This window comes from Dermochelys coriacea, chromosome 17 (genome assembly GCF_009764565.3).
Source record: "Dermochelys coriacea isolate rDerCor1 chromosome 17, rDerCor1.pri.v4, whole genome shotgun sequence".
Lineage (NCBI taxonomy): Eukaryota > Metazoa > Chordata > Testudines > Dermochelyidae > Dermochelys > Dermochelys coriacea.
In genome coordinates this window covers 3,816,282-3,842,572 of record NC_050084.1, presented here as the reverse complement: position 1 = coordinate 3,842,572, position 26,291 = coordinate 3,816,282, and the positions used below count along the sequence as shown (strand labels likewise).

Below are 26,291 nucleotides of genomic sequence, written 5' to 3'. Positions count from 1 at the left end.
TTAGTCACAATTTAGTATAATATACTCCTATAGTAGGCAAATTAAAATTCTAGGACAAACTAATCTCTTTACAGTAGGTACTTTCAGGAAAATGATTCATGAATTCAGAATATTTTATTCTTAGCTTTCAGTGTTTTGTTTGCAACAAGTAAATCGTTATAATTTGAAATCAATAAAAGACTGATAACACCATAAAGTGCTATTTGCAAAGTATTGAAGTTGAGTTACATTTATTTTGTTTTATTTGTATATTCATATGTGAAATGGAATGGAACTGAATGCAATTATTCAGGGTCAGTCTTTTACCATATACTTCTTGCTGTTACCTTTCACAAAAACCCTGAGCCAGATTGACTCCTTTGCTTTTGGAGCTCCAAAGTAAATCCGCTTGGAGTGCCACAAGCTGTTCACAACCCTCTGTTCTTCAGGGGTCTTTACTCAGGGCAGCCTCATAAAAATAGGGGGGGGCCTCTCCCAACGCAGCTTTGACCAGAGAGGTTCCAGTAGAGTCCTGAGTTGATTTTAACGTTGTCTTTCCCACTACTGAATTACTAGGGGGTTCAGTTCCCCCTTGGTTGCAGCTTCTTTCATGTCCTATTGAGGTGAATTTAGCTTCAAAAGTTAAAAGCCAAAATGGGACATTATTTTTTCAAGTGTTTTTGGTTTTTTGTCATGCAGAACAGAGCACAAGTAGCTGTGCTCCACCTCTTTGGTAAATCTTTGTTTAATTTAATAGATATGTATTCTTAAACTGATACATCCAAACCATAGCAGAGAATAAATAAAGCCCTGCATTTTATAGGACACCTTTGTATTCCCAGGAAATGTGTTTTTGCATGTTGACTATGTGCTGTGCTAAATTATTGGAACCATCAAAAAGATTGCGTATAGAGTCAGTGTACCAGTATGTTCAACAGTCTCCCTGGGGAATTTATGAACTGATAATCTCTGCTTCCATCTTCCAGGATTTAGAGATTAGATAATCACTATCCAAACTGACAACAGGCATCTGATATGAAATAAAATCCTCTACCTGTGCTTGTAGATCTTGACAACAATGGGTTCTCCTCTCTAATTCTTTTCAGAGTTTAAACTTAATTAAAGCTTCTTTATAACTATTTTATTATAAAATATTCAAAGGGTTTAAGTGTGGTTTGTCTCAGGCTTTTACTATTTTTATTTTTTAAGGAGTGCACATTCATGAACATTGTAAAACACACACACACAGGCACACACAGAGACACACACAGAAAATGATTCCAAGTGGCTTACAGTTCAACTCATTTAACTCCAATGCACTGCACAGCAATTCATATGCAAGAAGATGTGGATATAGCATTGGCAGAGAGATAGCACAACAAAGCTTCATGGGTGAAAAAGGTGGAATTTAAATAGAGATCGGCCCAATCCATGAAGTTTGGTTCTAGAACTGGCATAAAATTTGGGAGAAGATCCAGTTTTCCTTTTTTTCCTGCTTCTAGTTTTAAGTAAAAATTCAAAAAATTCAAAAATTCAAAAATTCAAAATTCAGAGTTGGCATAAAACAAAAGTCTGAAGCCAAGAGTGAGAGGAGATTAAAAAGGCAATTAGAGAGCAAATGAAAAGTAAAGAGTGGGAAGAGATGTAAGCACAGTCAGTGTTCTGTAGAGTCTTGAAGGTGAGGATAAGTTAGTGGAGGAGGAAGAAGATGATGTCAGAGCAGTAGGTCAGTAAAATAATCCAAGAAGTAGCTTTTTGAATAGCATAAGAAGGGAGATAGGCCAGAGAAGAAAAAGGTGCAATAGTTTAGGAGAGACATGACTGAAGTATTGATAATGGTTAAAAAAAGAGGTTATACCTGGGAAATTGACTTTGTAAAAAAAATCACACTCTGGGGGTCCACTGTTTATTGCCACTCAGTCACTTCATATCAAATGAGCCAAATTTACATGTAAAATTATTCTAAATATCAGCACTGCAAAGTCAAGCTGGTATTTGAAGGGAAAGTTGTATTCTTGCTGGCTTGTGCATTATAGTTTCTGCAATCATAACTCAATGACAAATTCTGTTGATTATGCATGACCCGGAAAAGGATGCAGTCTATTCTCTCTTAGGTCTCTTGACCATTCAGAGAAAGTAGTGAGAACTTAAGATTTGATTCTGCTCCAGTTTACATCAAGTTTACATCCTATTAACTTTAATAGGACCAGATCCTTGGTCTTATTTTTGCACAGTTTGATTAAATCTCTGGAAAAGATGGATTTCCTCATTGGTGGCTTATAAACTAACAAGTACCATTTAAAGGAAAATGGAGTGGGGAGGAAGAGGAAGCTAAACCCTGACATGAAATACTTTTATTAACTATGGCTATTTATTATTATTTCTTTGGTATTTCCAGTATTACATATTTCATTTCAGTTGTTTTGGATGATTATAACCTAGGAAGTCAGTCTACATGGTATCTTCTGAAACAAACTTAATCAACAGGATTTCCATAACTTCTTAACTAAGGATCTAAATACAATGGAAGAACCAGTGCACTTTACTATTATTAGCTTTTATTTATTTATTTATACTTTTATTAGCTTTATTTAGAATATACCTTGAAATGACAGAAAATGGTGCTATTTTTCCTAAGAGAGTAAAATACAGCAACAGTAATTTAAAACTTTTTGTACAAAATGTACTGAATTCCATAAGTAGAAGTGCCTTCCTTTCTGGTATTATATATGCTTATTACAAAAAAAATACTGAAATGATGTTAATGCTTCAATTTGAAACGTCTGAACCCAGAAATTTGCTTTAAATTAAGAAAGAAGCCCTTTCTGGTTTCTTGTATGCCAAATGTCAGCCAAGAACCAATTTTTATGGCCAATTTATAAATCCTTTAAAAGAGGGTTGCAGAGTGGAGAGTATCAGTATGGTTGAGGCATATGATACAAGTAAACTAAGGAGGGGACAGGGGGGAGAAACTGTAATTGTTTGGGAAAGTGGAAGGTTAGAAAGCAGAAATAAAATGTGACCTTCTCCTGCTGAACTTGTGTACATAGACATAGCTATAAGCTATAAGAACGCAAGTGAGGAATTCTTAATGGTAACAAAGATCATGTGTCAAAAGGATATTACAACAAAATAATGAATGTTTTTAATGAGAACTCTATATCTGATGAGAGATCAATTCAAATACTAATAACAACCAAATGATCAGTCAAAACCATATTAAGTAAAATTAAATAGTTTCTTTTCATATTAAGAAAAGGAGTACTTGTGGCACCTTAGAGACTAACAAATTTATTGGAGCATAAGCTTTCTTTTCATATTGACTCTTAGAAATTCTGTGCGCTGCACTTTATGGAATAGAACCTAAAGTATATTTTCTGTCTAATTTCCTGATGGTCTTGTATGTGATACACTTGAGGGGGGGATACACTTGAGATAATAATAACATACTGACTGCTGAATTCTGACAGATTTTAAATTGATATTTGTTGTTTTAAAACCATGCAGAGGGATAAATGTTCTATGAAGAAGCTAACTGGATCCCCACTGTTTCTTTGTGTATTCTCCCAGCTAACTGCACTGCTGATAGACAGCGCTATTAAGTAGTCATTAGCACCATGTCTGAAGGCTTGGCTTCTGCAGATAATAACAGCCCATTCAGTATTTTAAGCCTTTGTAAGAAGGAGGACACAGTGTGATTCATATAACTGAGTATAATGAGGTCATTCTATGACAAGCCTGAGAATACGGAGCCATGGGCAACTTATTAGCCTATTTGATGTTAGAATAGATTCAAGTCTAACATTCCAGTGATTTTTCTCCCTCCTGCCAAAAGCTTCTGCCTTTAACTGAGACTACAAAACAACATCACTGAATGGTAGATTGAAATATTGATATCACTGTATTGTAAAGTCTTCAAAATACTTCTGCTTGACTCTGTAAATAAGGAAATATATATGGACAGATATTTAAAGCGTGGCATTTGTCTGTTTTCAAAAAGCTAACAATGTGACAGAAAAATAGGAAATATTAATGTAGCCAGTGGTGTTCAAAGCAGTACTAAAATGGTTAAAAAATAGAAAAGAAAAAAGAAAAGTTGCATAATTTTGCCTGACAGTTTTACTGTTTTGTTTCTGATTTCTGCAAAATTTGAGGAAGTGGTTATTTTTATATTGACAATATGCACAAACTGAAATTTAAACTTTACAGCTACCTTTTGCTCAGAACTATTCCATTTTCACTCAGAAATGGGCCTACTTTTCTTGGGAAAGAAGCACTGTTTTTGAATGAAAAATTTGTGGTATGTGCTGAGTTTTTCAACAAAATAGGTCCATTTCAAGTTTGTTCATGAAACATGAAAAACTTCACCTTTGATTTTGAATATTTTGCATATCCAGTTATCATCATAAACTGGACAATTCTGATAAAATAAATTATGCTGTTTGTTAGTTGCAGTACACAACAGTATTAATAAGTAGCTATCACAATACATGTGGATTACAGGTTAACATATATTGATATATTTCTCTATTTGAATATCTTAGCACTTATAATAGCTTTTAAATATACTAACTGTATGAAAACTGGCCATTCTGGTAATAATGTTTCTTCAAGGTGGTTTCTGCACATTATAATTTGTAGGATATGTTGTCCTCAGGGCACTGCAGCACTTTGGAAAAGTTTGAAAACAGTACTAATTGGGTGTTGTATGAGTGTAATCTCATGACACTCAACTTTCAGGGCTGAGGATATTCAACTGACTTATGATCCCAAATGCCTCAGTTCCTTCTCTTTCATTGTGGAAGCTCAGTGCCCTTAGCTAGATATGTATGTGTGTGTGTAAATGGAATTTAGTTTATCTTAAATTTTAGTTTTCATATTTTAGCAATTTAATATGCTTATAGTAGTTATAAAACTTTGCTGCACATGATGCAGTCTACTTTCTTTGCAGTATGGCTTCATCTTGGGAAAAGCTCCTATGGTTGTTCTGTTTACACAAAGTAAAACTATTTCCCCATGGTATTTCTCCCTCCCACCCCACCCCCCACTGTTCCTCTGATATTCTTGTTAACTGCTGGAATTAGCCTACCTTGCTTGTCACCATGAAAGGTTTTCCTCCTTTCCCACCCCTGCTGCTGGTGATGGCTTATCTTAAGTGATCACTCTCCTTACAGTGTGTATGATAAACCCATTGTTTCATGTTCTCTGTGTGTGTATATAAATCTCTCCTCTGTTTTTTCCACCAAATGCATCCGATGAAGTGAGCTGTAGCTCACGAAAGCTTATGCTCTAATAAATTTGTTAGTCTCTAAGGTGCCACAAGTACTCCTTTTCTTTTTATGGTTGTTCTGGTCTCTCAGAGGCCTGGATTCAAGAAGCATACATAATCTCTCTCCATCTGCCTGCAGTCTGATGCACACACTCAAAACTGTATCTGCATAGGGATGGGGCCTAACCTGAGCTTGGTGTGGCACTTGCACACCCTGAGCCTGGAAAGACTTGCAGCTCTGGCTTCAGTTCATCCTTCCTGGGAGTCCCTGAAATCTAATTCAGAACTGCCTAAGGCAAAGAGTCTGGGTTCTGTGCAGGGCCCAAAAACTCTGCCTTGGCAAGGCAAACCATAAGAGTCAGTGCCAGAATCAGCACTGCTTTCTGGATTCATTTAAGAGGTATCATCAAAGTAGCTACCTTGATTAATGCTCAAAGAACTCCATTTATTGGTAAACAGATTCTATTTACACCTTCATCTGAGTTATCACAGAAAGAAACAGAGATTGGTACGGTGCTACTAGTTCTATTTCTACCTTTCTTTTTTCTGTTTTAATGTATAGTGTGTTGTCTGTTGAACGGAATGGATTCAATGGCCCTAGCTATACTAGAAGTAAACTGTCTTAGCTAAAACTGTTCAAAGCAAAATACCCTAGAGCAGGGGTTGACAACCTTTTAGAAGTGGTGTGCCAAGTCTTCATTTATTCACTTTAATTTAAGGTTTCGCGTGCCAATAATACATTTTAACGTTTTTAGAAGGTCTCGCTCTATAAGTCTATATATTATAAAACTAATCTATTGTCATATTTAAACAAGGTTTTCAAAATGTTTAAGAAGCTTCATTTAAAATTAAATTAAAATGCTGATCTTACCCCGCCGGCCCACTCAGCCCGCTGCCAGCCTGGGGTTCCGTTCACCTAGGCCAGCAGCAGGTTGAGCAGGGCCTGCGGCCGGGACCCTGGCTGGCAAGGGGCCGGAAGCCAGAACCCCAGACTGGCAGCGGGCTGAGCAGCGCCAGCGGCTGGGACCCCAGACCAGCAGTGGGCTGAGCGGCTCAGCCCGCTGCCGCTCTGGGGTTCCGTCCGCCAGCTCCTGCCAGCCAGGGTCCCGGCTGCCAGCCCTGCTCAGCCCACTGCCGGTCTGTGATCCTGGCCTTGTCCATATAGAGTAGGTACCTGCTTTCTCCCTGCCCGCTGGGAGAAGAGGCGGTGGGAGGGGGAAGCTTGCCTGCCCGGCAAGAAGAGAACGGTGGGCGGGGGCGGAGAAGAGTGGGCCGGGCCGAGCAGGGCAGGATTTTTAATTGCATGCTGCTGTCCTCGGCAGACAGCAGCGTGCCATTAAAAATTGGCTCGCGTGCCATCTTTGGCATGCGTGCCATAGGTTGCCGATCCCGCCTTAGAGTATGGGTGAATCAGACCTCTTGAATTCAAATAGCCTACAAACTTTCTAAAGAATTCTTGGGAAGGAAAATAAACTAATATGAGAGGTATTTACATGAATCTTTCTTAGAGTAAGCCTCTCAGAATTTACAACTGAAGTAACCCAAATATTAGTATGGTGTATTAGTCTTAAATGGCACAGTACAATTACAATTGCTTGTAACAGTCATGGAACTATTTAAAATGTTTATTTCACCATTTTAATTGTTGTTTCAATATTTACAAGTTTTGAATAATCTATCAGTTCACACTTAGCTGTGGTTAATTCTGATTTCCACTTATTATAGAAACTTAAACTGATAACATTCCACGGTGAATTCAAACCAAACATTGGGTAGTACATCATAGACATCTTCTAAACTTCTGGGGTTTTGTTTGTTTGTTGTTTGCTTACTTTGTTTTTCAGGGAGTGGGGAAAAGGGAGGGAATCTGTTTCATAATATCATTTTGATTTACAAGATAATACAATTTTAAAATACAATAAAATAGATTTTTTTAGATCCAACTATTCATTATTCATTGTGATGCATCGAGGGTAGAAGAAAGAAGAAAAAAATATTGATTTATAAGTGGCACTTGTACTTTCCAATAAATGGTTATACACAATGGATGGGTTGGACTTTCCAAACCACCTTGGTGTGACCCAATTTTGCTCCTTTTTACGTCAATGGGAGCAAAGTCAGGCCAGTCCTGGGTGCTTTTTGAAAACCTACCAGTGAATTTTTAGAGTATTTTTCTGCCAATTAATACCATGATTTACAGTTTGGACAATCAAATTACACATAACCAGATATGGAAAAGCAGTTTTGTATATTAACAAATTACATACTCATGACCTTAAAATATGAAAAATATTCATTATATATTGCAGAAGTTAGTCCTTGACTTCTATTAATGGCTAACTGGCAATGATTTTTTTCTTTAGGTAATATAGATTCTGTTTACACCATCTGCTGAATAATGCAGCATAGATAACAGTTCATCAGACATTGCAATGACATTTGTTTATCTGTTTAATTGTACTCTTTTTTTACACATTAATGTTAGAAGAGCAATAATTGTTGATCACAGATGCTGTGATTTGTAACTAAAATGCACTTTTTCCTTATAGTCATATTAGTCTAACACATAACTCAAGAAGAGTATGGCAGAATCTTTTTTATTTCTGAAAAATGTGAAAAGACAAAGCATTAGGAAAAATACATCAAAAGGTGAAAACAACTCTGAAGCCAAATAGTATTCATCATGTGTCATGCAAGTTTAGGGCTCAGTTCACCTCTTTCCATTTAGTGCCCCCAGTGGTGCAAGTAGATTTTAACTCTAACCGATATGGTACCACCCCATCCCATACTGCCCCCCCTCACAAAAAATGTTCTGTGACTAGAGCCCTGCGCAGATACAAATTTATACCTGTGGATGCGGATATCCGCGGATAGATATCGATATTCACTGAACCCCAGGGCTCTCCTGGGAACCGCAAAGACAAAAGGAACAGAATGTGAGGCCACCGCTCCTCAGGAGCCAGCGCCCTGCACTGGCACGTCCTCTGGCGTGGCTGTGCCACCACCAACCTTACCCCTAGCCCTTCCACATAGCTGTGTCTCCTGTCTGGGATCTGTACAGCCCTGCTAGAGGACATGGCTGGAGGCGGGGCTAGAGGCAGTACAGCCGCGCCAGAGGAGCTGCCGGCACGGGACATTGGCTCCTGGGAGTGGCTGCCCCATGTTCTGCTCCTTTCGCTGCTACAGTTCCCAGGAGAGTCCAGGGGTTCAGTGGATACCAATTTCTATCTGCGGATATCCGCATCCGCAGGTATAAATTTGTATCCGCACAGGGCTCTACAATTCATTCTTGAAAATGTGTCTTTCTGGGACAGCATACCGGCAATAAATGTCTTAATGATTCGGCGTACTGACCTTACCGGCTTACTTGCACCACTGAGTGCCCCTGAGATATTTGAAAATATCTACATCTTTGCAAATATTCACCATGTAATTATATATCACTATATATCATTCCTAGTGTTCTCAGTATGATTCCTCCCTACAACTACAGAGGTCTAGTAAGGCCTAAACTGGGGGTAAAAAAAGAACCAGCAAGAACAACAGAATGAACAATTTCAGGGAGAAAATCAAGAAACCATGTCAACTAAGGTGTTATCTGTACCATCTTTTCATTCTATCTTGGCTCATCTGCTCACATGCTACTAGAAAAGGAGTACTAGTGGCACCTTAGAGACTAACAAATTTATTTGAGCATAAGCTTATGCTCAAATAAATTTGTTAGTCTCTAAGGTGCCACTAGTACTCCTTTTCTTTTTGCGAATACAGACTAACACAGCTGCTACTCTGAAACCTGTCACATGCTACTGTATCCCAAAATCTAACCAAAAAGTTTGAGACAAATCATAGTCTTTTGGAAGCCAGTGGAAATGTTGCCATTCATCTGAACTGAATCAAGATTTGCCCATTAAACATAAGAAATATTTTTCAACGGAATTAAATGTGTATTAAAAATTTCTCTTTTTTTTCTTCTAGTATTCATCATGGCATCTGGACTTCTGGTTTATCCTTTCGGTCTCAGCTCTGCTACAGTGAAGAAATTCTGTGAGAATTCAAGCATATATTATGCAGGAGACTGCCAGATTGGATGGGGGTACATGTTGGCAATTGTTGGAGTCATGTTATCTTTCTTTTTACCATTCTTTGCAAAATATGCACCAAAAGAGCACATATCTCCAACTCCAATACCTACTATTTTATAGTATTTTATTAGTATTTAACAGCAAAACATTCCTGTTAATCAATGGGCAGAAAGTATTATAGCACTTCCTTTTAGCTGTATGGCTAAAAAAAAAAAAAAAAAGGAGAGCGAGAGAGGGAGATAGAGGGTCAGAATCACAAAGACCAAAAGTGCACTGATAGTCTTCCATAAGCATGAGAAGCTAACACTCTGGAATTGAAATAAGACTAATTAGCAGCCTTTACGCTGCTCTAAACTTATAATGGCTTAATGCCTTAGTCAAAAAATCTGTTTATCTTCAAAACATCTGTCTACCTCCCAAATAATTTATTTTATGTCTCAAAACAGTAAATCTGTTAAAAGCCTCAATTCTCTTTTATATGTTATTAAATGTCAGAAGTTTTATGAACCCAATAATTTTAAATCTGATAATGATATTTTGTTATAGTTATGAGTGGGGGAAAAAAACTGCTAGAAACCAGAGCCTCAAATGAAGCTTATCTATGAAAAAAGATGTATGCAACAAAAAGTGCTTTTGTTTGTTTGTTTTTAATCAGTGCATGTTAGGAGTGTGCCTGAATACTGTAGTTTGTAGGCACATGTTTTAATACTGGTCTAACAATTGGGAAGTATAGCCTCCATAGTGATTGCTATACATTTTAGCTAACTTTTTGCTAAAGAGATCTAACCTTTTCAAAAGGCCCAAAACTAAAATAGCTTAAAAAGGAGAAAAATATATTAAGAGGAAAAGTGCATTTGTTTTACCGTAGTTCTTAGATTATTATTTTGCATGGAATTGTATACAATTATTTATAGTTTAGGGGTTTTTATAAGCCTGTAAGGTAAAAACTTCATTTACACAACATACATGTCTGATGGCAAAGGTACCTGTGCGCATTTCATCATGATTCAAGGCAGAAAGGGCCAGAGTATGATGGCCTTATTCATGCTGACTAGAATCTTGCTCCATGTGAATGTGATTTCTTGTGGAGTAAAATACTACTCAGTGTGAGTATGTGGCAGACTCTGACTCAATATCATCCAATGTAATGTTGACTAGAAAAATGTAACATCTGATGGGTATTTTTTGTGTGAAATTTATGAAGTCTAGTTCCAGGAATGGCATTTTTGGTTTCATTACCACCAAGGATTCAAACAAATGCACCACATGCCTTAAAAAAAAAGAATGATTGGGTTCTAATATTACTCCATTGCCATATTTCTCCTTTAAAATTACAGTAAAATTCCTATCCAGTACCTAGGTCATGAGGATGTTATTTATTTTTAATATTTACTAGTAAGGAACTGAACCTCTTCGATTATATTTTAATACTGAACCTTACTTTTCTGCTTTTTATTTTGTCCTGTGAACCAACTGATCAAATCTATCATCTTTGTTAGTAGTATGCAGTGTTGTTGTAGCCATTTGGTCCCAGGATATTAGAGACAAGGTGGGTGAGGTAATACCTTTTATTAACTCACCTTCTGTTGGTAAGAAAGACAAGCTTTCAAGATTACACAGAGCTTTGAAAGAAGAGCTGAAGAAGAGCTCTATGTAAGCTCAAAAGCTTGTCTCTCTCACTGACAAAAACTGGTCCAAAAAAAGATATTACCTCACACACCTTGTCTCTCTATCTTTTTTGGTTATTTACAGAAGCCTGAGTAATGGTTATTCTTGACTTTCTTCTTTTCTGAAAAATGTGTGTGAAGGGACAGATAGAGAAATGTTGAGGAAATATAAGACAATGAGAACTGATAGAACAATCACTTTACTTTATTCCAATATGTATCAAAAAATACAATCTTGTTTACATTGTGAAGCCTTCTAAACTCAAATTAATTAAGCATTACATTATTTTCTAAAGTAGCTGACTGTTACATCATCATGAGCTCCAAAGGGCAAATTATGCACATCCATTTATAATATAATTCAATTACATTATTAATGTTTAAAAATGCATATTTCAAAGCTGAATAAAGTAAATAGAGAGAGCTCTATGGTTTTTGTTATAGAGAACTAAGGAATGAAATCTTCTATTTAACAAAAATGAGGCTGAAGGAATTTCCTCTGCCCTCCTAAAGTAGACAGAATAGACTTCAGTCTTCTCTGTAAGTAGCATGTAGCATTTTTAGTAGTGTCTTATGCTCTTCTTTTCATAAATTGCTGGAATAGATTGGAAAGCTTCATATAAGATTCAGAAGGTAAAAAGTGAGAAAATAAACAGATAAAAAAAACATAACCACAAAGTAAAGAGAGAGATGCAGGCTTTTCTTTCCTAACCAATCTGTGCCTTTACAATAGAACAATTATACAAGACATGATCAATATATAAAAAAATTCTCATCAACCACTGAAAGTGTTATACAATGTGTAAAAATTGTATTCTGTGGGTTTTTCTCTGTTTTGTGTAATGTTTACGATTGTTCACTTGATGTTTCACTAGAAAAAGTGATTTGTTAGTGTAAATTAGAAAACATTTTTGCAAAGATTTAATTGCTTACTAAAAGTAAAATAATTTTAGATTTCTATTAATACCCATAACATATCTAGTAGACACAGAGGGCCCAATCCTGTCACCACTTATAAAAAGATCTTTACTCGTGCAGAATTGTGCCCATCAGTAATCCCATTGAAATCAATAGGATTACACATGTGAATAAAATTACTTGCATGTGTAAATGTTTGCAGGATTGGATGCATAGACTGAAATTCCTTTATAACTTTCCCCTACTTTCTCAGTAGGGGTCTTAAAATTTACAATATTGCTATATTAAACTACATATTGAAAATTTATTTTCAGTGTTTTGAACAATCAAGTTAAAAACTCAAGTTTTTTTCCCCCCAATATCCTCTACTTTCTAAAAAAGAGTGAAACTAATGCTTCCATATTGAACGTCCTTTATATAATTTTAAACATTGAAAGGAAATAATGTAGACTTAATGGAGACTGGTGACATCTAAAATGAGGTAGACAGAATTGCCATGTAAAAGGTCCTTATTCAGAGCCAATTTATAACTCTGGGTAGAGATTATACTGTAACTGACTCAAACCAGAGTAAGCAAAGCATATACTGCAGAAGCTCCTCTGGAACTTAAATAGGGGGAATTACTACCAATACATTTGCTAACACTGATAAATCACTTTTTTAATGAGGATTGTCTGTGAGTTATATTGTGTATAATAGTTTCTTTGTTAAAAAAACAGAAAATTTACCGGATCAGGTTCAAGTTTTATTCTAAATATATAATTTTTTAAGTGTAACTAAAAGCTGTATTTTCCATTACTGTGTTTCTGCGTTGACTAGCTGCCTCCTTTTTAGAATATTAACTGTTTTCTGTATTTGACTTGTTGAATAAAATATTTCAATTATTTTAAATGTGAAATTTACAATTGCCAACACTGTATAATAAAATAATTCACATTGTTCACTATTTTCCTGACTTTGCTTTTGTTTTACAGTTGCAGTCAGATATAATGCACAGCAGTTACTTTAAGAGAAGAGACTGAGGGGATAAGGAAATGGCCACAATAGGAATAATCTATATAGGTGTCTGTGTATAGGACATAGGCATACAAACATATAGTTTGTGATCCCTGGCCTGTACAAATAATGATCCACTTGGTAGTAGGCTGTTATCCTGAGACTAGGGAGAAGCAGGTTCAGTTCCCTACTTTCTCCCACCTCTTGTATGGCTTTGGGTAATTCACTTACTGTTGCTGTGTGCCTCAGTTCCCATCTGTAAAACAGGGATAATAGTACTTCCCTACTTCACATGGATGTTGGGGATACATTAAAGATTGAGGCAATTGGATACTTTAATAATAGGGACCAGATAAATACCTAAGATAGGTTTCATCCCAGAACAGCTTGGCAGTGCCTGTTACGTTAGCCTGTAGAACTTCTACAGGGGTTTTGGGAGAGGCAGAAAAAGGGAGGCAACTTCTGCAGCCCAGTTTCAATGCTGGCTGCAACTTTTATGACAGATGCCTATTTTGAAGACTTAAGTAATACTACAGTATTACAGGCTATGCACTGACTTTCTGCCCAGAGGTGATTTTTCATCGAGTGTTCAGAGCCAGTCAGAATATGGATCTACATATAATTTATGTTTATCAGCAATGAAAATCAATTTTTAAAAAATTTATTCTTAAAATGAATTATTTCAAAATATTGACCATATATAAGTACTTAATAATATAAGTACAAAATAATTTCTTGGAACAAACGTACTGAAAAGCAACAATAAACTCACTTAGAATTGATTATCTGATTTTTCTAAGCCATTTAGGTTAATGATGGAATTAGTGCCTTATTTTGCTCCAGTTACTTACACTTGCACTGACTGACCATATAATTCGCAGTAAATTTCTGACATGATGCTAGACTGCCTCCTCTCATGGAGAAACCAACAGGCAAGGCCCAAGGGGACGAAAATGGTATAAAGATCTTGTAGATAATTTGGGTGAACAGGTTCCCCTCAGAGTAGGCAGTGGATTCAGCGCTATACTCTTAGACATTTTGAGATCCTTTACAAGCTAAGACCATCTATGGAGAGGCCCTATACTTCTGCACTCTCTCCAGCTCCCCGTAACTCTCCCCTACTCCTTTCCCCTTAAAGGACTAAGACTAAATTATTAACTCTTCAATGGATTGTCTGTGGGGTTGGTGGAAGGGGGTTGGACATCTCCCAGTTCAGACTTCTATGGGCCTTACAACTGTACCTTCAATGTTAGAGAAAAGGGATGGTAAACTGTGCTATGAATGGGATGCTCCCTCCACCTTCCATGATAACACTGCGAAATCCATTCATTGTTTACATTGAGGGCACGAGTTTAGCTAAAAGTTGAGAGTCTGTATAAATTCATGTATTTATCACCAAAATGTAATACAGGCAGTCCTCGACTTTATGACATTCGAGTTACGAAGAACTGCACTTATGACACTTCTACATGGACACCCTGATTTCACTTATGACTATAGGTTTCGAGTTTACGACGCTCGGTTTCACAATGGAGTAGATTGAGGTTCCAAGTTCCAATTTACAACGCAATTGTAAGGAACCAGTTGTGTCTTAAGTCCGAGGACTGCCTGTATTTTGATCATATTCCTTCAGTAAAATCTAACAAACCACGCAACAAAAAATCTAGCACAGTAAACAAAGAAATATAATGGTAGAAACAAACCAGAACAATTTTATTTTAATTTTTACATAACACATACTATAATTGTGCTTTCAAGTATTTAATAAAAGGATACTTTTAATATGAGCTTTTGTAAATACTCAAGATGTGCAGCCTTTATGCTAATTGATCAACAGGAGTGTGATCTCAACTTTAAATTACTGCTTAAATAAACATTACTTTAAACTTCATTCATTGTTTTCACACATTCTCTCATCTCAACATCTGAAGTTTTAACAAATTCTTGGAAAGTTCTTTGTTCTACAACAGTTGCAGGTCTTACAGATACACACTTGAAGATGTTCCTTTTTGTGTCATAGTTTCCCATGCACCTGTGGACTCGACCTCTAATTAGTCTTGGAAGCTCCCGATCCTATTTCAAAAGTATAATAATCAAAAGGTTAAAATTAATTCCCTTTTCTGACATGAACTAAGCTCTTCAAAATGTCTGAAGAATAATAGTGTTAGTAAGGGATTCCTAGAGGCTAGGTAATGTTTGCGGGCTACATCAGCTCTACAGTCCCTTGCAGGTTTTGACCACTCTCTGGCAGCATGGCTGCACAGAAGCTATACCCTAATAACTTCTTCTTTTGTCAATTGCTGTCCCTACAACCCTTAGGAAAAGTGGTCCCATTACAAGAAGAGAGCTGTGGAAAATAATATGTTCTGAGGGAAGCTGCAGTACCACAAAGCTAGATGAAAAGATGTCTTAGCAGTGAATAGAAAGGGGAGATACTGGGTTCTCACTGACAAAAGACCCACAATAACTTTGGCCCAAGTCTATCCTGAGGTATGCACAAATTACCTTAAAAAAAATCAACAAACTGAGGTAACAGAAAACTTCCTGCTATATGTTCTTTGTGAGAAGAATTGAACTTTGGCCAAATTATATAAATAAAATTCCTCTGGGTACAAAGAGGATTTTCCTACATCTGCAGCTAGTCGTAGATCAGGGGTTCTCAAACTGGGGATCATGACCCCTTGGGAAATCACAAGGTTATTACATGGGGGATCCTGAGCTGTCAGCCTCCACCCCCAAACCTCACTTCACCTCCAGCATTTATAATAGTGTTAAATATAAAAATAAGTGTTTTAATTTATAAAGGGGGTCACACTCAGAGGCTTGCTGTGTGAAAGAGGTCACCCATATAAAACTTTGAGAACCACTGCCATAGATAGAAGGCAATTATGTAAGCCCAGAACTGCATAGCCCCTTTATAGCCTCATTTCTGAATGGTCAGTGCTATGAAGGCATGTTCATGCAATCCCAATAGGTATGCCTTTTCTAGAGGGCTGCAAAAGCTCAGTAGCACCAAGGGGTTGGTGCGTGTAAACTACAAATAAAAATATGCAGAGCACACCTTGAAAAAGAATTAACTTTGCAGCATAACTTCTCTGCTTTATAGTTGTTTCCCTCCAAAATCCCAATCCAGTTTTCCACAACCTAAACAAATTCTTCTCAAATTTAATTTGATCTGAAAAAGCCCCAAGACACTTGTACAAACATTTCTCAACAAGTTTTGGCAAAACAGGGGTTTGGACTTGCCTGAAATGCAACTATATTTACTGCCACAGACCCAAGAAGCAGTTTGTTCACTTTGTATGGAAAGTGAACAATACAGCTTTTAACTTTCTTTTATACATTAGAAGTTAGTGTTAACAGAATACATGTTATTAACCTCCTAACTGCACCACATATAGTGTATTCTGTATAAACACAGAAAATACTTACAATTTCATAAAATACACATGGCAGACTCTCCTTTCCATCTCTCAAGACAAAACTTTTTGCTCCATATGCTCCAGGCGTGACTGCAGAATCAAGTGTGCCTAAACAATATGTCAAGAAGTAAACCAGGATGTAAACATGAGAACACTATTAAAGCCTGTGAGCTACAAATATTAAGTGAGATTAATTTCAATAGACAAAAATACTAAGCAACATACTGATGTCAGTCTTCTAACTAGCACAGTTTCCACTGACATCAGTGGGAATTCTACTGCAAATTAAGGGCTATATATGGCACACTAATAGTAAATTCACATATTTTGTCTCTGTGAAGTAGGTGAAAAACTGTACTTTTCGTAAGCATGATTATAAACTGATTAGCTCCCTAGGCACTGGTGCATGAGAGAGCCAGTTTTCTTAAAGCTGTACTTACTCATATATGCAAGTCAATTCTAAACCATTAAAATTTGTAACCAACATTTCCAATGTAAAAGAGTCCATGCGTTCATATTACATTTGGTATCCCCAGCCACCCCAACTCTTAAAACAATTGGTCATCTCTAGCTTCCTTTATCAGATTCTATTTTTAGGTAATGTCAATAAAAGTCAAAAGTGAAATAGGTTGTAAAAATAATTCATATTCAGAAGAACTCCAGGTTTGGACTGATTCCCAGGTTAATGCTATTAAAAAGTTATTGCAGAACTCTGGTACCCTTTCTAGCTGGATTTTTCAATGCAAATTTTCTTTCTGTTTCTTAGCTTCAATAATGTCTCAAGCTTTAATTATTTTAATTCTTTTAAAAAGGTAATAATCCTGAAAAATAGAAAGAAAGCCTGTTACTACACTCTTAACTGATGTTGTGATGGCTTTTTATACAGTGTGGATTAGTCTCTCGGGTATATGAAGAATTTAGGTTGTGCTCATCCTTTTATCAAAGAATTCAGATTGTATAGACACAGTTCCAAGCCTCACCACTAAAATTCTGCCCCAGTTTTCTAAGTACAGACAGATTTTAGCTAGTGGGCACAGTTAATCAAATAAGCCACAGAAAGATGTAAAGAGGACTTTTTTGTGTCAGCTAAACCCATTGCGGCTGGAGGGAAATTCATCCCTTTGGGATTCATGTAGTGTTTTCACCTCTGCTATAGGTAAAGGTTCCTTCAAATGAGGGAGGAAGTTTTAATTTGTATCACATCCCACAACTCATGGTGATCGGGAGAGGTCCCGGACAACTGGCAAAAGGCTAATGTAGTGCCCATCTTTAAAAAAGGGAAGGAGGAGGATCCTGGGAACTACAGGCCAGTCAGCCTCACCTCAGTCCCTGGAAAAATCATGGAGAGGGTCCTCAAGGAATCAATGCTGAAGCACTTGGAGGAGAGGAAAGTGATCAGGAACAGTCAGCATGGATTCACCAAGGGCAAGTCATGCCTGACTAATCTAATTGCCTTCTATGACGAGATAACTGTCTCTGTGGATGATGGGAAAGCAGTGGACATGTTGTTCCTTGACTTTAGCAAAACTTTTGACACAGTCTCCCACAGTATTCTTGCCAGTAAGTTAAAGAAGTATGGGCTGGACGAATGGACTATAAGGTGGATAGAAAGCTGGCTAGATTGTTGGGCTCAACAGGTAGTGATCAATGGCTTCATGTCTAGTTGGCAGCCGATATCAAGTGGAGTGCCCCAAGGGTTGGTCCTGGGGCCGGTTTTGTTCAATATCTTCATTAATGATCTGGAGGATGGTGTGGATTGCACCCTCAGCAAGTTTGCAGATGACACTAAACTGGGTGGAGAGGTAGATACACTGGAGGGTAGGGATAGGATACAGAGGGACCTAGACAAATTAGAGGATTGGGCCAAAAGAAATCTGATGAGGTTCAACAAGGACAAGTGCAGAGTCCTGCCCTTAGGATGGAAGAATCCCATGCACTGCTACAGACTAGGGACTGAATGGGTAGGCAGCAGTTCTGCAGAAAAGGACATGGGGTTACAGTGGACGAGAAACTGGATATGAGTCAACAGTGTGCCCTTGTTGCCAAGAAGGCCAATGGCATTTTGGGATTATAAGTAGGGGGATTGCCAGCAGATCGAGGGACATGACCGTTCCCCTCTATTTGACATTGGTGAGGCCTCATCTGGAGTACTGTGTCGTTTTGGGCCCCACATTACAAGAAGGATGTGGAAAAATTGGAAAACATCCAGCGGAGGGCAACAAAAATAATTAGTGGACTGGAAAACATGACTTATGAGGAGACGCTGAGGGAACTGGGATTGTTTAGTCTGCAAAAGAGAAGAATGAGGGGGGATTTGATAGCTGCTTTCAACTACTTGAAAGGGGGTTCCAAAGAGGATGGATCTAGATTGTTCTCAGTGGTAGCAGATGACAGAACGTGGACTAATGGTCTCAAGTTGCACTGGGGGAGGTTTAGGTTGGATTTTAGGAAAAACTTTTTCACTAGGAGGGTGGTGAAACACTGGAATGTGTTACCGAGGGAGGTGCTAGAATCTCCTTCCTTAGAAGTTTTTAAGGTCAGGCTTGACAAAGTCCTGGCTGGGATGATTTAGTTGGGGATTGGTCCTGCTTTGAGCAGTGGGTTGGACTAGATGACCTCCAGAGGTCCGTTCCAACCCTGATATTCTATGATTCTATGAGAACTCTACCAAAAGGAACTTCTTCAGAGAGCTATATCAGCAGACTCTCTAGTCACTGTGGCCATCTCCTTTTCAGCCAGCTCACTTTTGGTGATGTGCTGTCCTCTATACCTTTACCTTTGTACCCACCTGTAAGTGGAGTTGTGGCTGCTTTGCACAGTTCTACAAAATCCTGAATAGAGTTTTCATCCCCTGGAAACTCCACACCTCTTTTTATCAGCCTAAACCACAGATTAAATTAGCACAATTCATTTTATACTGCCCTTGAACCTTGGCTAGAAAATATTATAACATAAATCAAGACAATAGTAGAAATATTAAAATGGGGAGAGTTTAAATATTGTAGGGTGATACTTTTCATTTTGCCATGTTCATATTTTGGTCTCCTTTGATATATAGACAATTGTCCAGACATGAAATTAATTGGAGGCTCATGTCAATATTAAAAGGAAAATGGGTCAAATATTAATCAACATTTGAGAACTGGTCCTTTAAATGTTTTGACTATTGTCTCTTTACAGTAAAAACTGCATTGTCTTTGTGGGACTGACCCACCAATATTCTTAACTATAGCATAAACTACTATACATACCTAACACTTCAAATAATAGTGCAGTTTTATAAGTATACTGGCTCCAATGCTTCATACTTTCAATGACTGCATTTATAATTCGGAGAGAACTGTCTTTTTCTTTAACTTTTAATTGATATGCTGGAACTTTCTTTCAGAGAAAGATGAGAACTCAGGTTAAATAGAGACCTTTACAGTCTTTAAAGTCAGATAGATAGTTACACATTGTTCTTATGTTAATTATCCAGTATTTAAAATAAACACATTATTTAAGTTATTTATACTAATAAAGCACCAATAAACCACTTCCAATATAACTTGTTTTATGAAATCACAAAAGTCACACAATAGACTACTGTTTCTGTTCAAATAAATAAGCACCCCTATTCAAAACAATGGTCACACAATCCTCCTTCATACCCACACCTATACAAAAGGCATTTAATAAAATGAAGATTTTATTTAGGAATTGGACTTTCTAACGTGTCTAAATGACTTCAGAACACAAGTCCCAAAATCCGCACTAATTGGAGAGAATAAGTAGGACTTGACAAAATCCCATGGATATGCACCAGATCACTGATTTGAGTCCAGCCAAGTAGAAAACAGTTGCTGGCAAGACAAAGAAATAATATAAACTTGCTTGAAACACACAAATTTGTGCCACCTATTTCAGACTGAGTAGCAGTCATAGTTGTCTAAAGCATACACAAATAAATCTAATAAATAATGAACAGCTATTTTGTTTCTGATTTATACTGTACTATCATGTAAGTCAACATTGACCAAATAGATAATTATTATTCATTTGTGAATGGTGGGCATGGCATGGGGGTACGGAGAAAAAAAAGTTATATCTTTAGGGAGGATGGGATTTTTGTTGTTAAAAACATAAGCAATGGAAACATTGCTTAGTCTAAATTTGTGCTATTTTTGGCAGGAAAATTGCATTTAGAAAAATAAAAAATAAATGCAAGAGTGAGGGACGCACCAAAAGTAAATAGAGGTTTAAAGAACAGAAGAATAGATTAAAATCAGTCAGAATTTTTATTTCTATTAACAAGCTGCATTAACAAGAGCTATGAAGTGTGCTCTTTTGATTTGAAAAAGATTTTGTAAATGCATAGGAAGAGTAAACTAGAGTACAATACTCATAAAGACATATATTTGTTCTCCTTACAGAAAAGAACCAACTACAGAAACTAAGAGACAAAGCCGGCTTTTCTAAAAGCAGAGCAACTTTTTACCATTCAACAAACAGCTGAAGAATAAGAATCACTATTTACCACTATATTGTATTCCTCACAACATATGACTTGAAGAAGCATAATTTTATCTCACTAGTAAAAATTATTTCAATAAATTACATTAAAGTGAGGGCATGTCTTCCTTTAACACAATTCAAAAATGTTGCTGCCAACATTTCACAAAATTTTCTGGAACAATTCTAAGAAAAGGCCAGGACTCTGAGCAGGAGGCTGACGAGGGTGTGTGTGTGATCATAGGGCGTAGTAGTAATTGTTTGTGAATGTTTGGAAATTTTAGGTTATTTTAATATGAAAATCTTAATTCCAAGGCCTCCCAAAGTTGAATTCATGGATGCCTCCCAAAGTTAGAATTCACGGTGGCTTCATCTTCCCTCAAACAACTTTTCCTTCCCCAACAAGCATCTGTCCCCTTATTATTTTCTTGGGAAATGTCCTGAGGCCTGTAATTTCTTCCCCTTCCTACTCCCCAAAATTTTACCTGAATCATTTTGTCTTCTGGAACATGATCAAATTGTTTTTCATTAACTTTATTTTGTTGAATATTATGTTTAAATGTATATGATGGACTATGATCCTGTAGACTTCTTGATGTGGTGCTGGATATAACTGGCCATTGTGCTTTGGATGAATATATTTGTCCTGTTACAGTTGTCTCAATATACTGTGATGCCTTATGATGGTCAGGTAGTTTGTGCTGCTGAACAGTTCTCAGACTATTTGAGATATTCTCAAACTTTCGAATGATTCCACTATCAGATATCATATTGGTTCTGTTACTTGGTGACATATGCTCATTTCTGTTCCAAACTTTAGCATTGGTATTCTTTTCTTCTGCTCTGCAGAAGAAACCATTATATATGGTTCAATATCACAATACCTATTGAAATATTGACCTGCATATTCAAAATGTATATAAGTGCATTCTATAGATTATTCTGTGAATTTTTTTAAAAAAACACTCTGTATTTCTTTAAGCCCTGATAAAGAACTTAAACATGTGCTTAACTTCATCCTTATTCAGGATAGTGATTAAGCATGTGGTTAATTTTACACATGTGCTTAACTCCCATTAACTTCAATGGGTTTTAAACATGTGCTTAACTGGTGTCTTGAACAGGGATGCTTTCCCGAATCAGGGCCTTAAAATGATTTTCTCAAATTAAATACACAGTAAATGCAAGTTCTCCAAATTATAGAAAAGAATTCCTTTGTGAACCCTCATCCCAGGGTCACTACTCAAAAATTCCTCCTACAATTGGCTGTAAGGCTGGCTTATGATTTCAGGACCTTACACTTCATAAAGAAAGCCAATTAACTGCTTCCACCTCCAGTCCTGCCACTGGAGGTGAAATTAGGGAGGTCTTGTCAGAAAGATACTTACTCTCCCACTGATCTTGCAGCTGGAAATAGAAAGAGGTAACTATTCTGCAGATAGGAATGTTTCCATGGGATGTGGGGCCTCCAAAAGAGCACAGCCCCAAGCAACCACTTGCCTGGATTGTAATAAGGCTCAATACTGACTTTCCAGTTAAGAGAAAAGGAGGACTTGTGGCACCTTAGAGACTAACAAATTTGTTAGTCTCTAAGGTGCCACAAGTCCTCCTTTTCTTTTTGCGAATACAGACTAACATGGCTGCTACTCTGTTTCCAGTTAAGATTCAAGTTTGCTTAAACTTTTTTCCGTATAAATAATGGGCAATAATTGCCCTCATTCACAACCACACCTCCCAATTTAGTCAATAGGAGTTTGTCACATAAGACTATATCAGAGCATCAAATTTTAAGCATAATTCAGCATGGCTAAATAGTTCTGCTTGAAAATTCATGGTATGATATGACCTAGGGCATGGAGGAAGGAACAGATCCTTCCATGTGTGCAGTATATGTTTTGAGATTTTAACAACAAATTGTGTTTATTTGTACCATTTATCAATTGAAATGGGAAGGTGCATTAAAGAATCCAGATTTTGCAGCTGAAAATTATTTTTTGAAATCACATCTGAAATTAGAAGAAACAAATTGGACTCTGGAATTCTTCCTAATTATTCCAGTTCTACTGTCTCTTTATTGATCACCTTTCATTTCTAAGCATTTATTTATGTAGTTCCTGATTCAGCAAATAAACAATGTTTTGCTGAATTGGAACCATTGAAATCAAAATGCAAATTTGGTTTGAAAGTATACAAAATTTTCAGTATACAGACCTGGTAATCATGCCCAAAGAGGCTAATATACCATTAGAAATAAATTATTAGTTAAAAGATAAATTAGATAAGCAACATTGCCAACTCAGAGTTGTCTGATAGGCAAATTTTCATTGATTACTAGAGTGCTGCCTGTGTAAAGACTGCAGGATTAGGCTTTTACGCCTGATCCAAAGTACACTGCAGTCAAAGGAAAGATTGCCATTGATTTCAGTGGAAATTGGCTCAAAACTAAAATATAGGTTGGGGAGCATGGCAATTATCTAAGACTCAGAAAGTTTCTTTTGAATGTTATAAGAACATGAAAAAATAAGAAATATCAGATTTACTTTCACATGAGAATAAATATTTTTCTGTTTAATGATAATAAGAAATTCTAAATTGTACCAACCTCAAAATATTCAGGTTCTTTCCAGTATTTGATATATTCGACTTTGATGTGCTTTGTTTCAACAGGGAAGGAGCCATAGAAGGTTCTATTTGTCTTTCAAAGAAACATTTTAAATGTTAGAATGACAGAGTAGCAGCCTGATTATAGGTTAAATATGTGAATTGTATTTTATGAAATAATTAAATGAGTAAGTTGCTAAAAGAAAACTAGAAGGCAAAAAAAATTTGGTTTTACATACCCACTGTTTGTCGTTTTCTGTAGTTGAGCCAGCTCTGGCTTTGCAACTTCCCACCCTAATTCTTAAAAGACAAAGGATGACATATGTATAAAAATTGAAAATACGTATATGTACTAAATATACTTAGGCCCTCTCTTGCAAAAACTTATGTATGTGCTTTATGCACATAAGAAACCAAATGCCACCCACACCCACCTGCCTCAACAGGTGGGGGAACTTGATGAGCTGGCGGGGAAAGGGACAGTCCCAGCAGTGAGGGAGGGAGATACTTGCTGAAGGACATCAGGCCCCTTCTCCTGTGCCCAGGCCCTACTGGAGTCTTTGGTAACCCTTGGCCAGTTGGAGTGGAGGGACACTGACTGGCTCACATCCCCCAGCTCCAGGGATATAACACGGAGGATGGGCCATGTGAAGTCTCTTTTGGCTCCGTTCCAGTAGCCTCACCCTACCCACCCTGAACTAAGAAGGGGAATCAAGCCTGACAGATGCTGCAGGTCTCACCGATTGCCCATTTGGGGTCAGGAAGGAATTTTTTCTCTTATAAGGATCAATTGCCAGAGGCACAGAGAGCTTTTTAGCCTTCCTTGTAGTACCTCCAAGCCACAGTAGATTAGGCAGAAATGCACTTAGTACCTAACAGAGATACTTGGTGGAGTTGCTAATTCAACACAACTTGCAGCCGGTTTCCAGTGTCATTAAAAGGATAAAATAAGGGTTCCCAGAGGTAAAAGACATGGGATTTTGCTAATGGGCATTGGGCCCATGGGATAGGGACAGATGTTGTGGCTCATGTGGGTGGAGGTCCCCTCCCTTCTGCACTCTCTGTCCCCTTGATGGAGGGGTGGGATTGGTTGAACTCAGAAAGATGAGTCGTGGAGGGGTGGGGATGTTAACTGAGGAAAGATGACAGAACAAGGAGCACTGGTCTCAAGTTGCAGTGGGGGAGGTCTAGGTTGGATATTAGGAAACACTATTTTACTAGGAGGGTGGTGAAGCACTGGAATGGGTTACCTGGGGAGGTGGTGGAGTCTCCATCCTTAAAGGTTTTTAAGGCCTGGCTTGACAAAGCCTTGGCTGGGATGATTTAGTTGGTGTTGGTCCTGCTTTGAGCAGGGGATTGGACTAGAGGACCCCCTGAGGCCTATTCCAACCCTAATATTCTATGAGTCTATGAAAGCGTGCTCCAAGTTATGAGTTATTTGATAGGAGCCTGTAACCCCCACACTGGAAATACTTAAAATGTCTGGTATATGAGAATATGGGTGATGGGTGGGTAGCACGCCTCTCCTGTGTTTAAGTTTAATAAAAAGTTTCACCCTCCTACTTAAAATCCATCCATGTGTCTGTCTTCATTTCACTTCTGTGTCCAGATCAATGGGGAATCTGGTTGATTGATATTACACAACTTTTTTCAAAGTGAGTTTTAATTAACCCTTTTTTCTAACTGATGCTTAAGCTACCAGTTTTTGAACTGTCTGTAGTAAGCACAAAGAAATTTTTATTTTAAGCAGTAATTGTAGGGATAACAATGATGACAATAAATAATCCTGGCAGAATTCTATGTCAGAGCCTTTTAAAAACACAGTATTGGGGACAGATTATTTCTCTTTTACAAGACTACAATAGCACACTATAAATGATCCATCCTGTAACATGGACCTTGAATTTCTATTGAAACCATCCAAAACCAAAAGGTTACTATTTCAAGAGGCATTTAAATGCCAACATGCTACTTCATTCTCTAAACAGAAAAATGTTAACTTCCCTGCAAGCACACATTAAAATGGCTTAATTATACAGAGGAGAAAGAAACTTACTGCAGGACAGAAAAGAGTAGAACATATTTTTCTCTCACAAAATGAATTTTTCTACAGAAAACTTAAAGTATGCTTGTGAGCTCTAGATAAAGATGACTTAAAACTTTTGCAAAATGTTATTATAAAGTTAAAATTAAAACTGCCTTAAATGCTGGTTTTTTTTAAAAAAAATCTTATTTTACCAGTTGTTCTAGCAGAAAAGTCATAACTATGAGTCACAGTGCTGGTACTTGGCTCATTTTTAAGTGGATTTGAAGTGAGCGGCTGTCTGGTTCTTTTTTTCTGATTGAACAGTGGTACAGGTAGAAAACCTAAATATAAATTAAAATAACTGTATCAGATACTATTGGAATGCCATCAAATCCTTTTGGCTAAGGGATACACAATCTACCTTTTCCATTCATAAAATGGGTAAATGATAATTACTTAATTAACATTTCTATCCATTTTTATTATCTTTATTATTTATTTTATATCACCTGAAAGCGTGGTTCTTCGTAAGGAAGACAGGGCCCTTGCACTGAAGAGTTTACAATCTAAAACCCCAGTCCTGCAAACACTTGCACATGTGCTAAACTCTTCACTCTGTGAATGGTTCCACCGAGTTCAACATTACCACTATGACCTCAACCCTCCAATATGGTACAGATTTAGTGGAACTCTATTTGAGCACTGGGGTCTGGCTTAGTAGGAAATGTTTGCAGAATTGGGTAAATACATTGATAACATTATTTTCAAATTGTACAGTAATCAAAAGTGATTGATACCTGCTGTGCTACGAGATGAACTGTCACTTAAATTTCTCTTCAT

General features: G+C 37.2%; 2 protein-coding genes across 2 annotated transcripts in view; one reads left to right on the top strand and one right to left on the bottom strand.

The window, feature by feature from the left end:
* LOC119844855 (transmembrane protein 211-like) overlaps positions 1-11,164 on the top strand; it is a 156,769-nt gene extending 145,605 nt beyond the window's left edge. The window contains exon 3 of the mRNA XM_038376255.2: positions 9,224-11,164. Within this exon, the coding sequence (XP_038232183.1) occupies positions 9,224-9,450 (227 nt within the window). The 3' untranslated portion in view covers positions 9,451-11,164. The remainder of the gene's footprint in view (positions 1-9,223) is intronic.
* A 3,628-nt stretch (positions 11,165-14,792) lies between these two features.
* Positions 14,793-26,291, bottom strand: SPATA22 (spermatogenesis associated 22). Its single transcript, XM_038376051.1, has 8 exons — positions 26,249-26,291; positions 25,664-25,792; positions 23,665-23,725; positions 23,427-23,519; positions 21,310-21,667; positions 19,585-19,714; positions 16,344-16,441; positions 14,793-14,984 (listed from the first exon to the last, which is right to left on the bottom strand). Exons 1-8 carry the CDS (start codon positions 26,289-26,291, stop codon positions 14,793-14,795), a joined length of 1,104 nt encoding a protein of 367 aa, XP_038231979.1.

What these genes read in the sequence shown, in the direction of transcription:
- SPATA22 (XM_038376051.1), bottom strand. Translation starts at nt 26,291, where the DNA reads ATGAAGAGAAATTTAAGTGACAGTTCATCTCGTAGCACAGCAG. An exon ending in ACTATTATTTGAAGTGTTAG is followed by an intron (nt 16,442 to 19,584) that starts GTATGTATAGTA and finishes CATATTGTTTAG; the next exon opens with GCACACTTGATTCTGCAGTC. An exon ending in CATGTGTATTTTATGAAATT is followed by an intron (nt 14,985 to 16,343) that starts GTAAGTATTTTC and finishes CTTTTGAAATAG; the next exon opens with GATCGGGAGCTTCCAAGACT.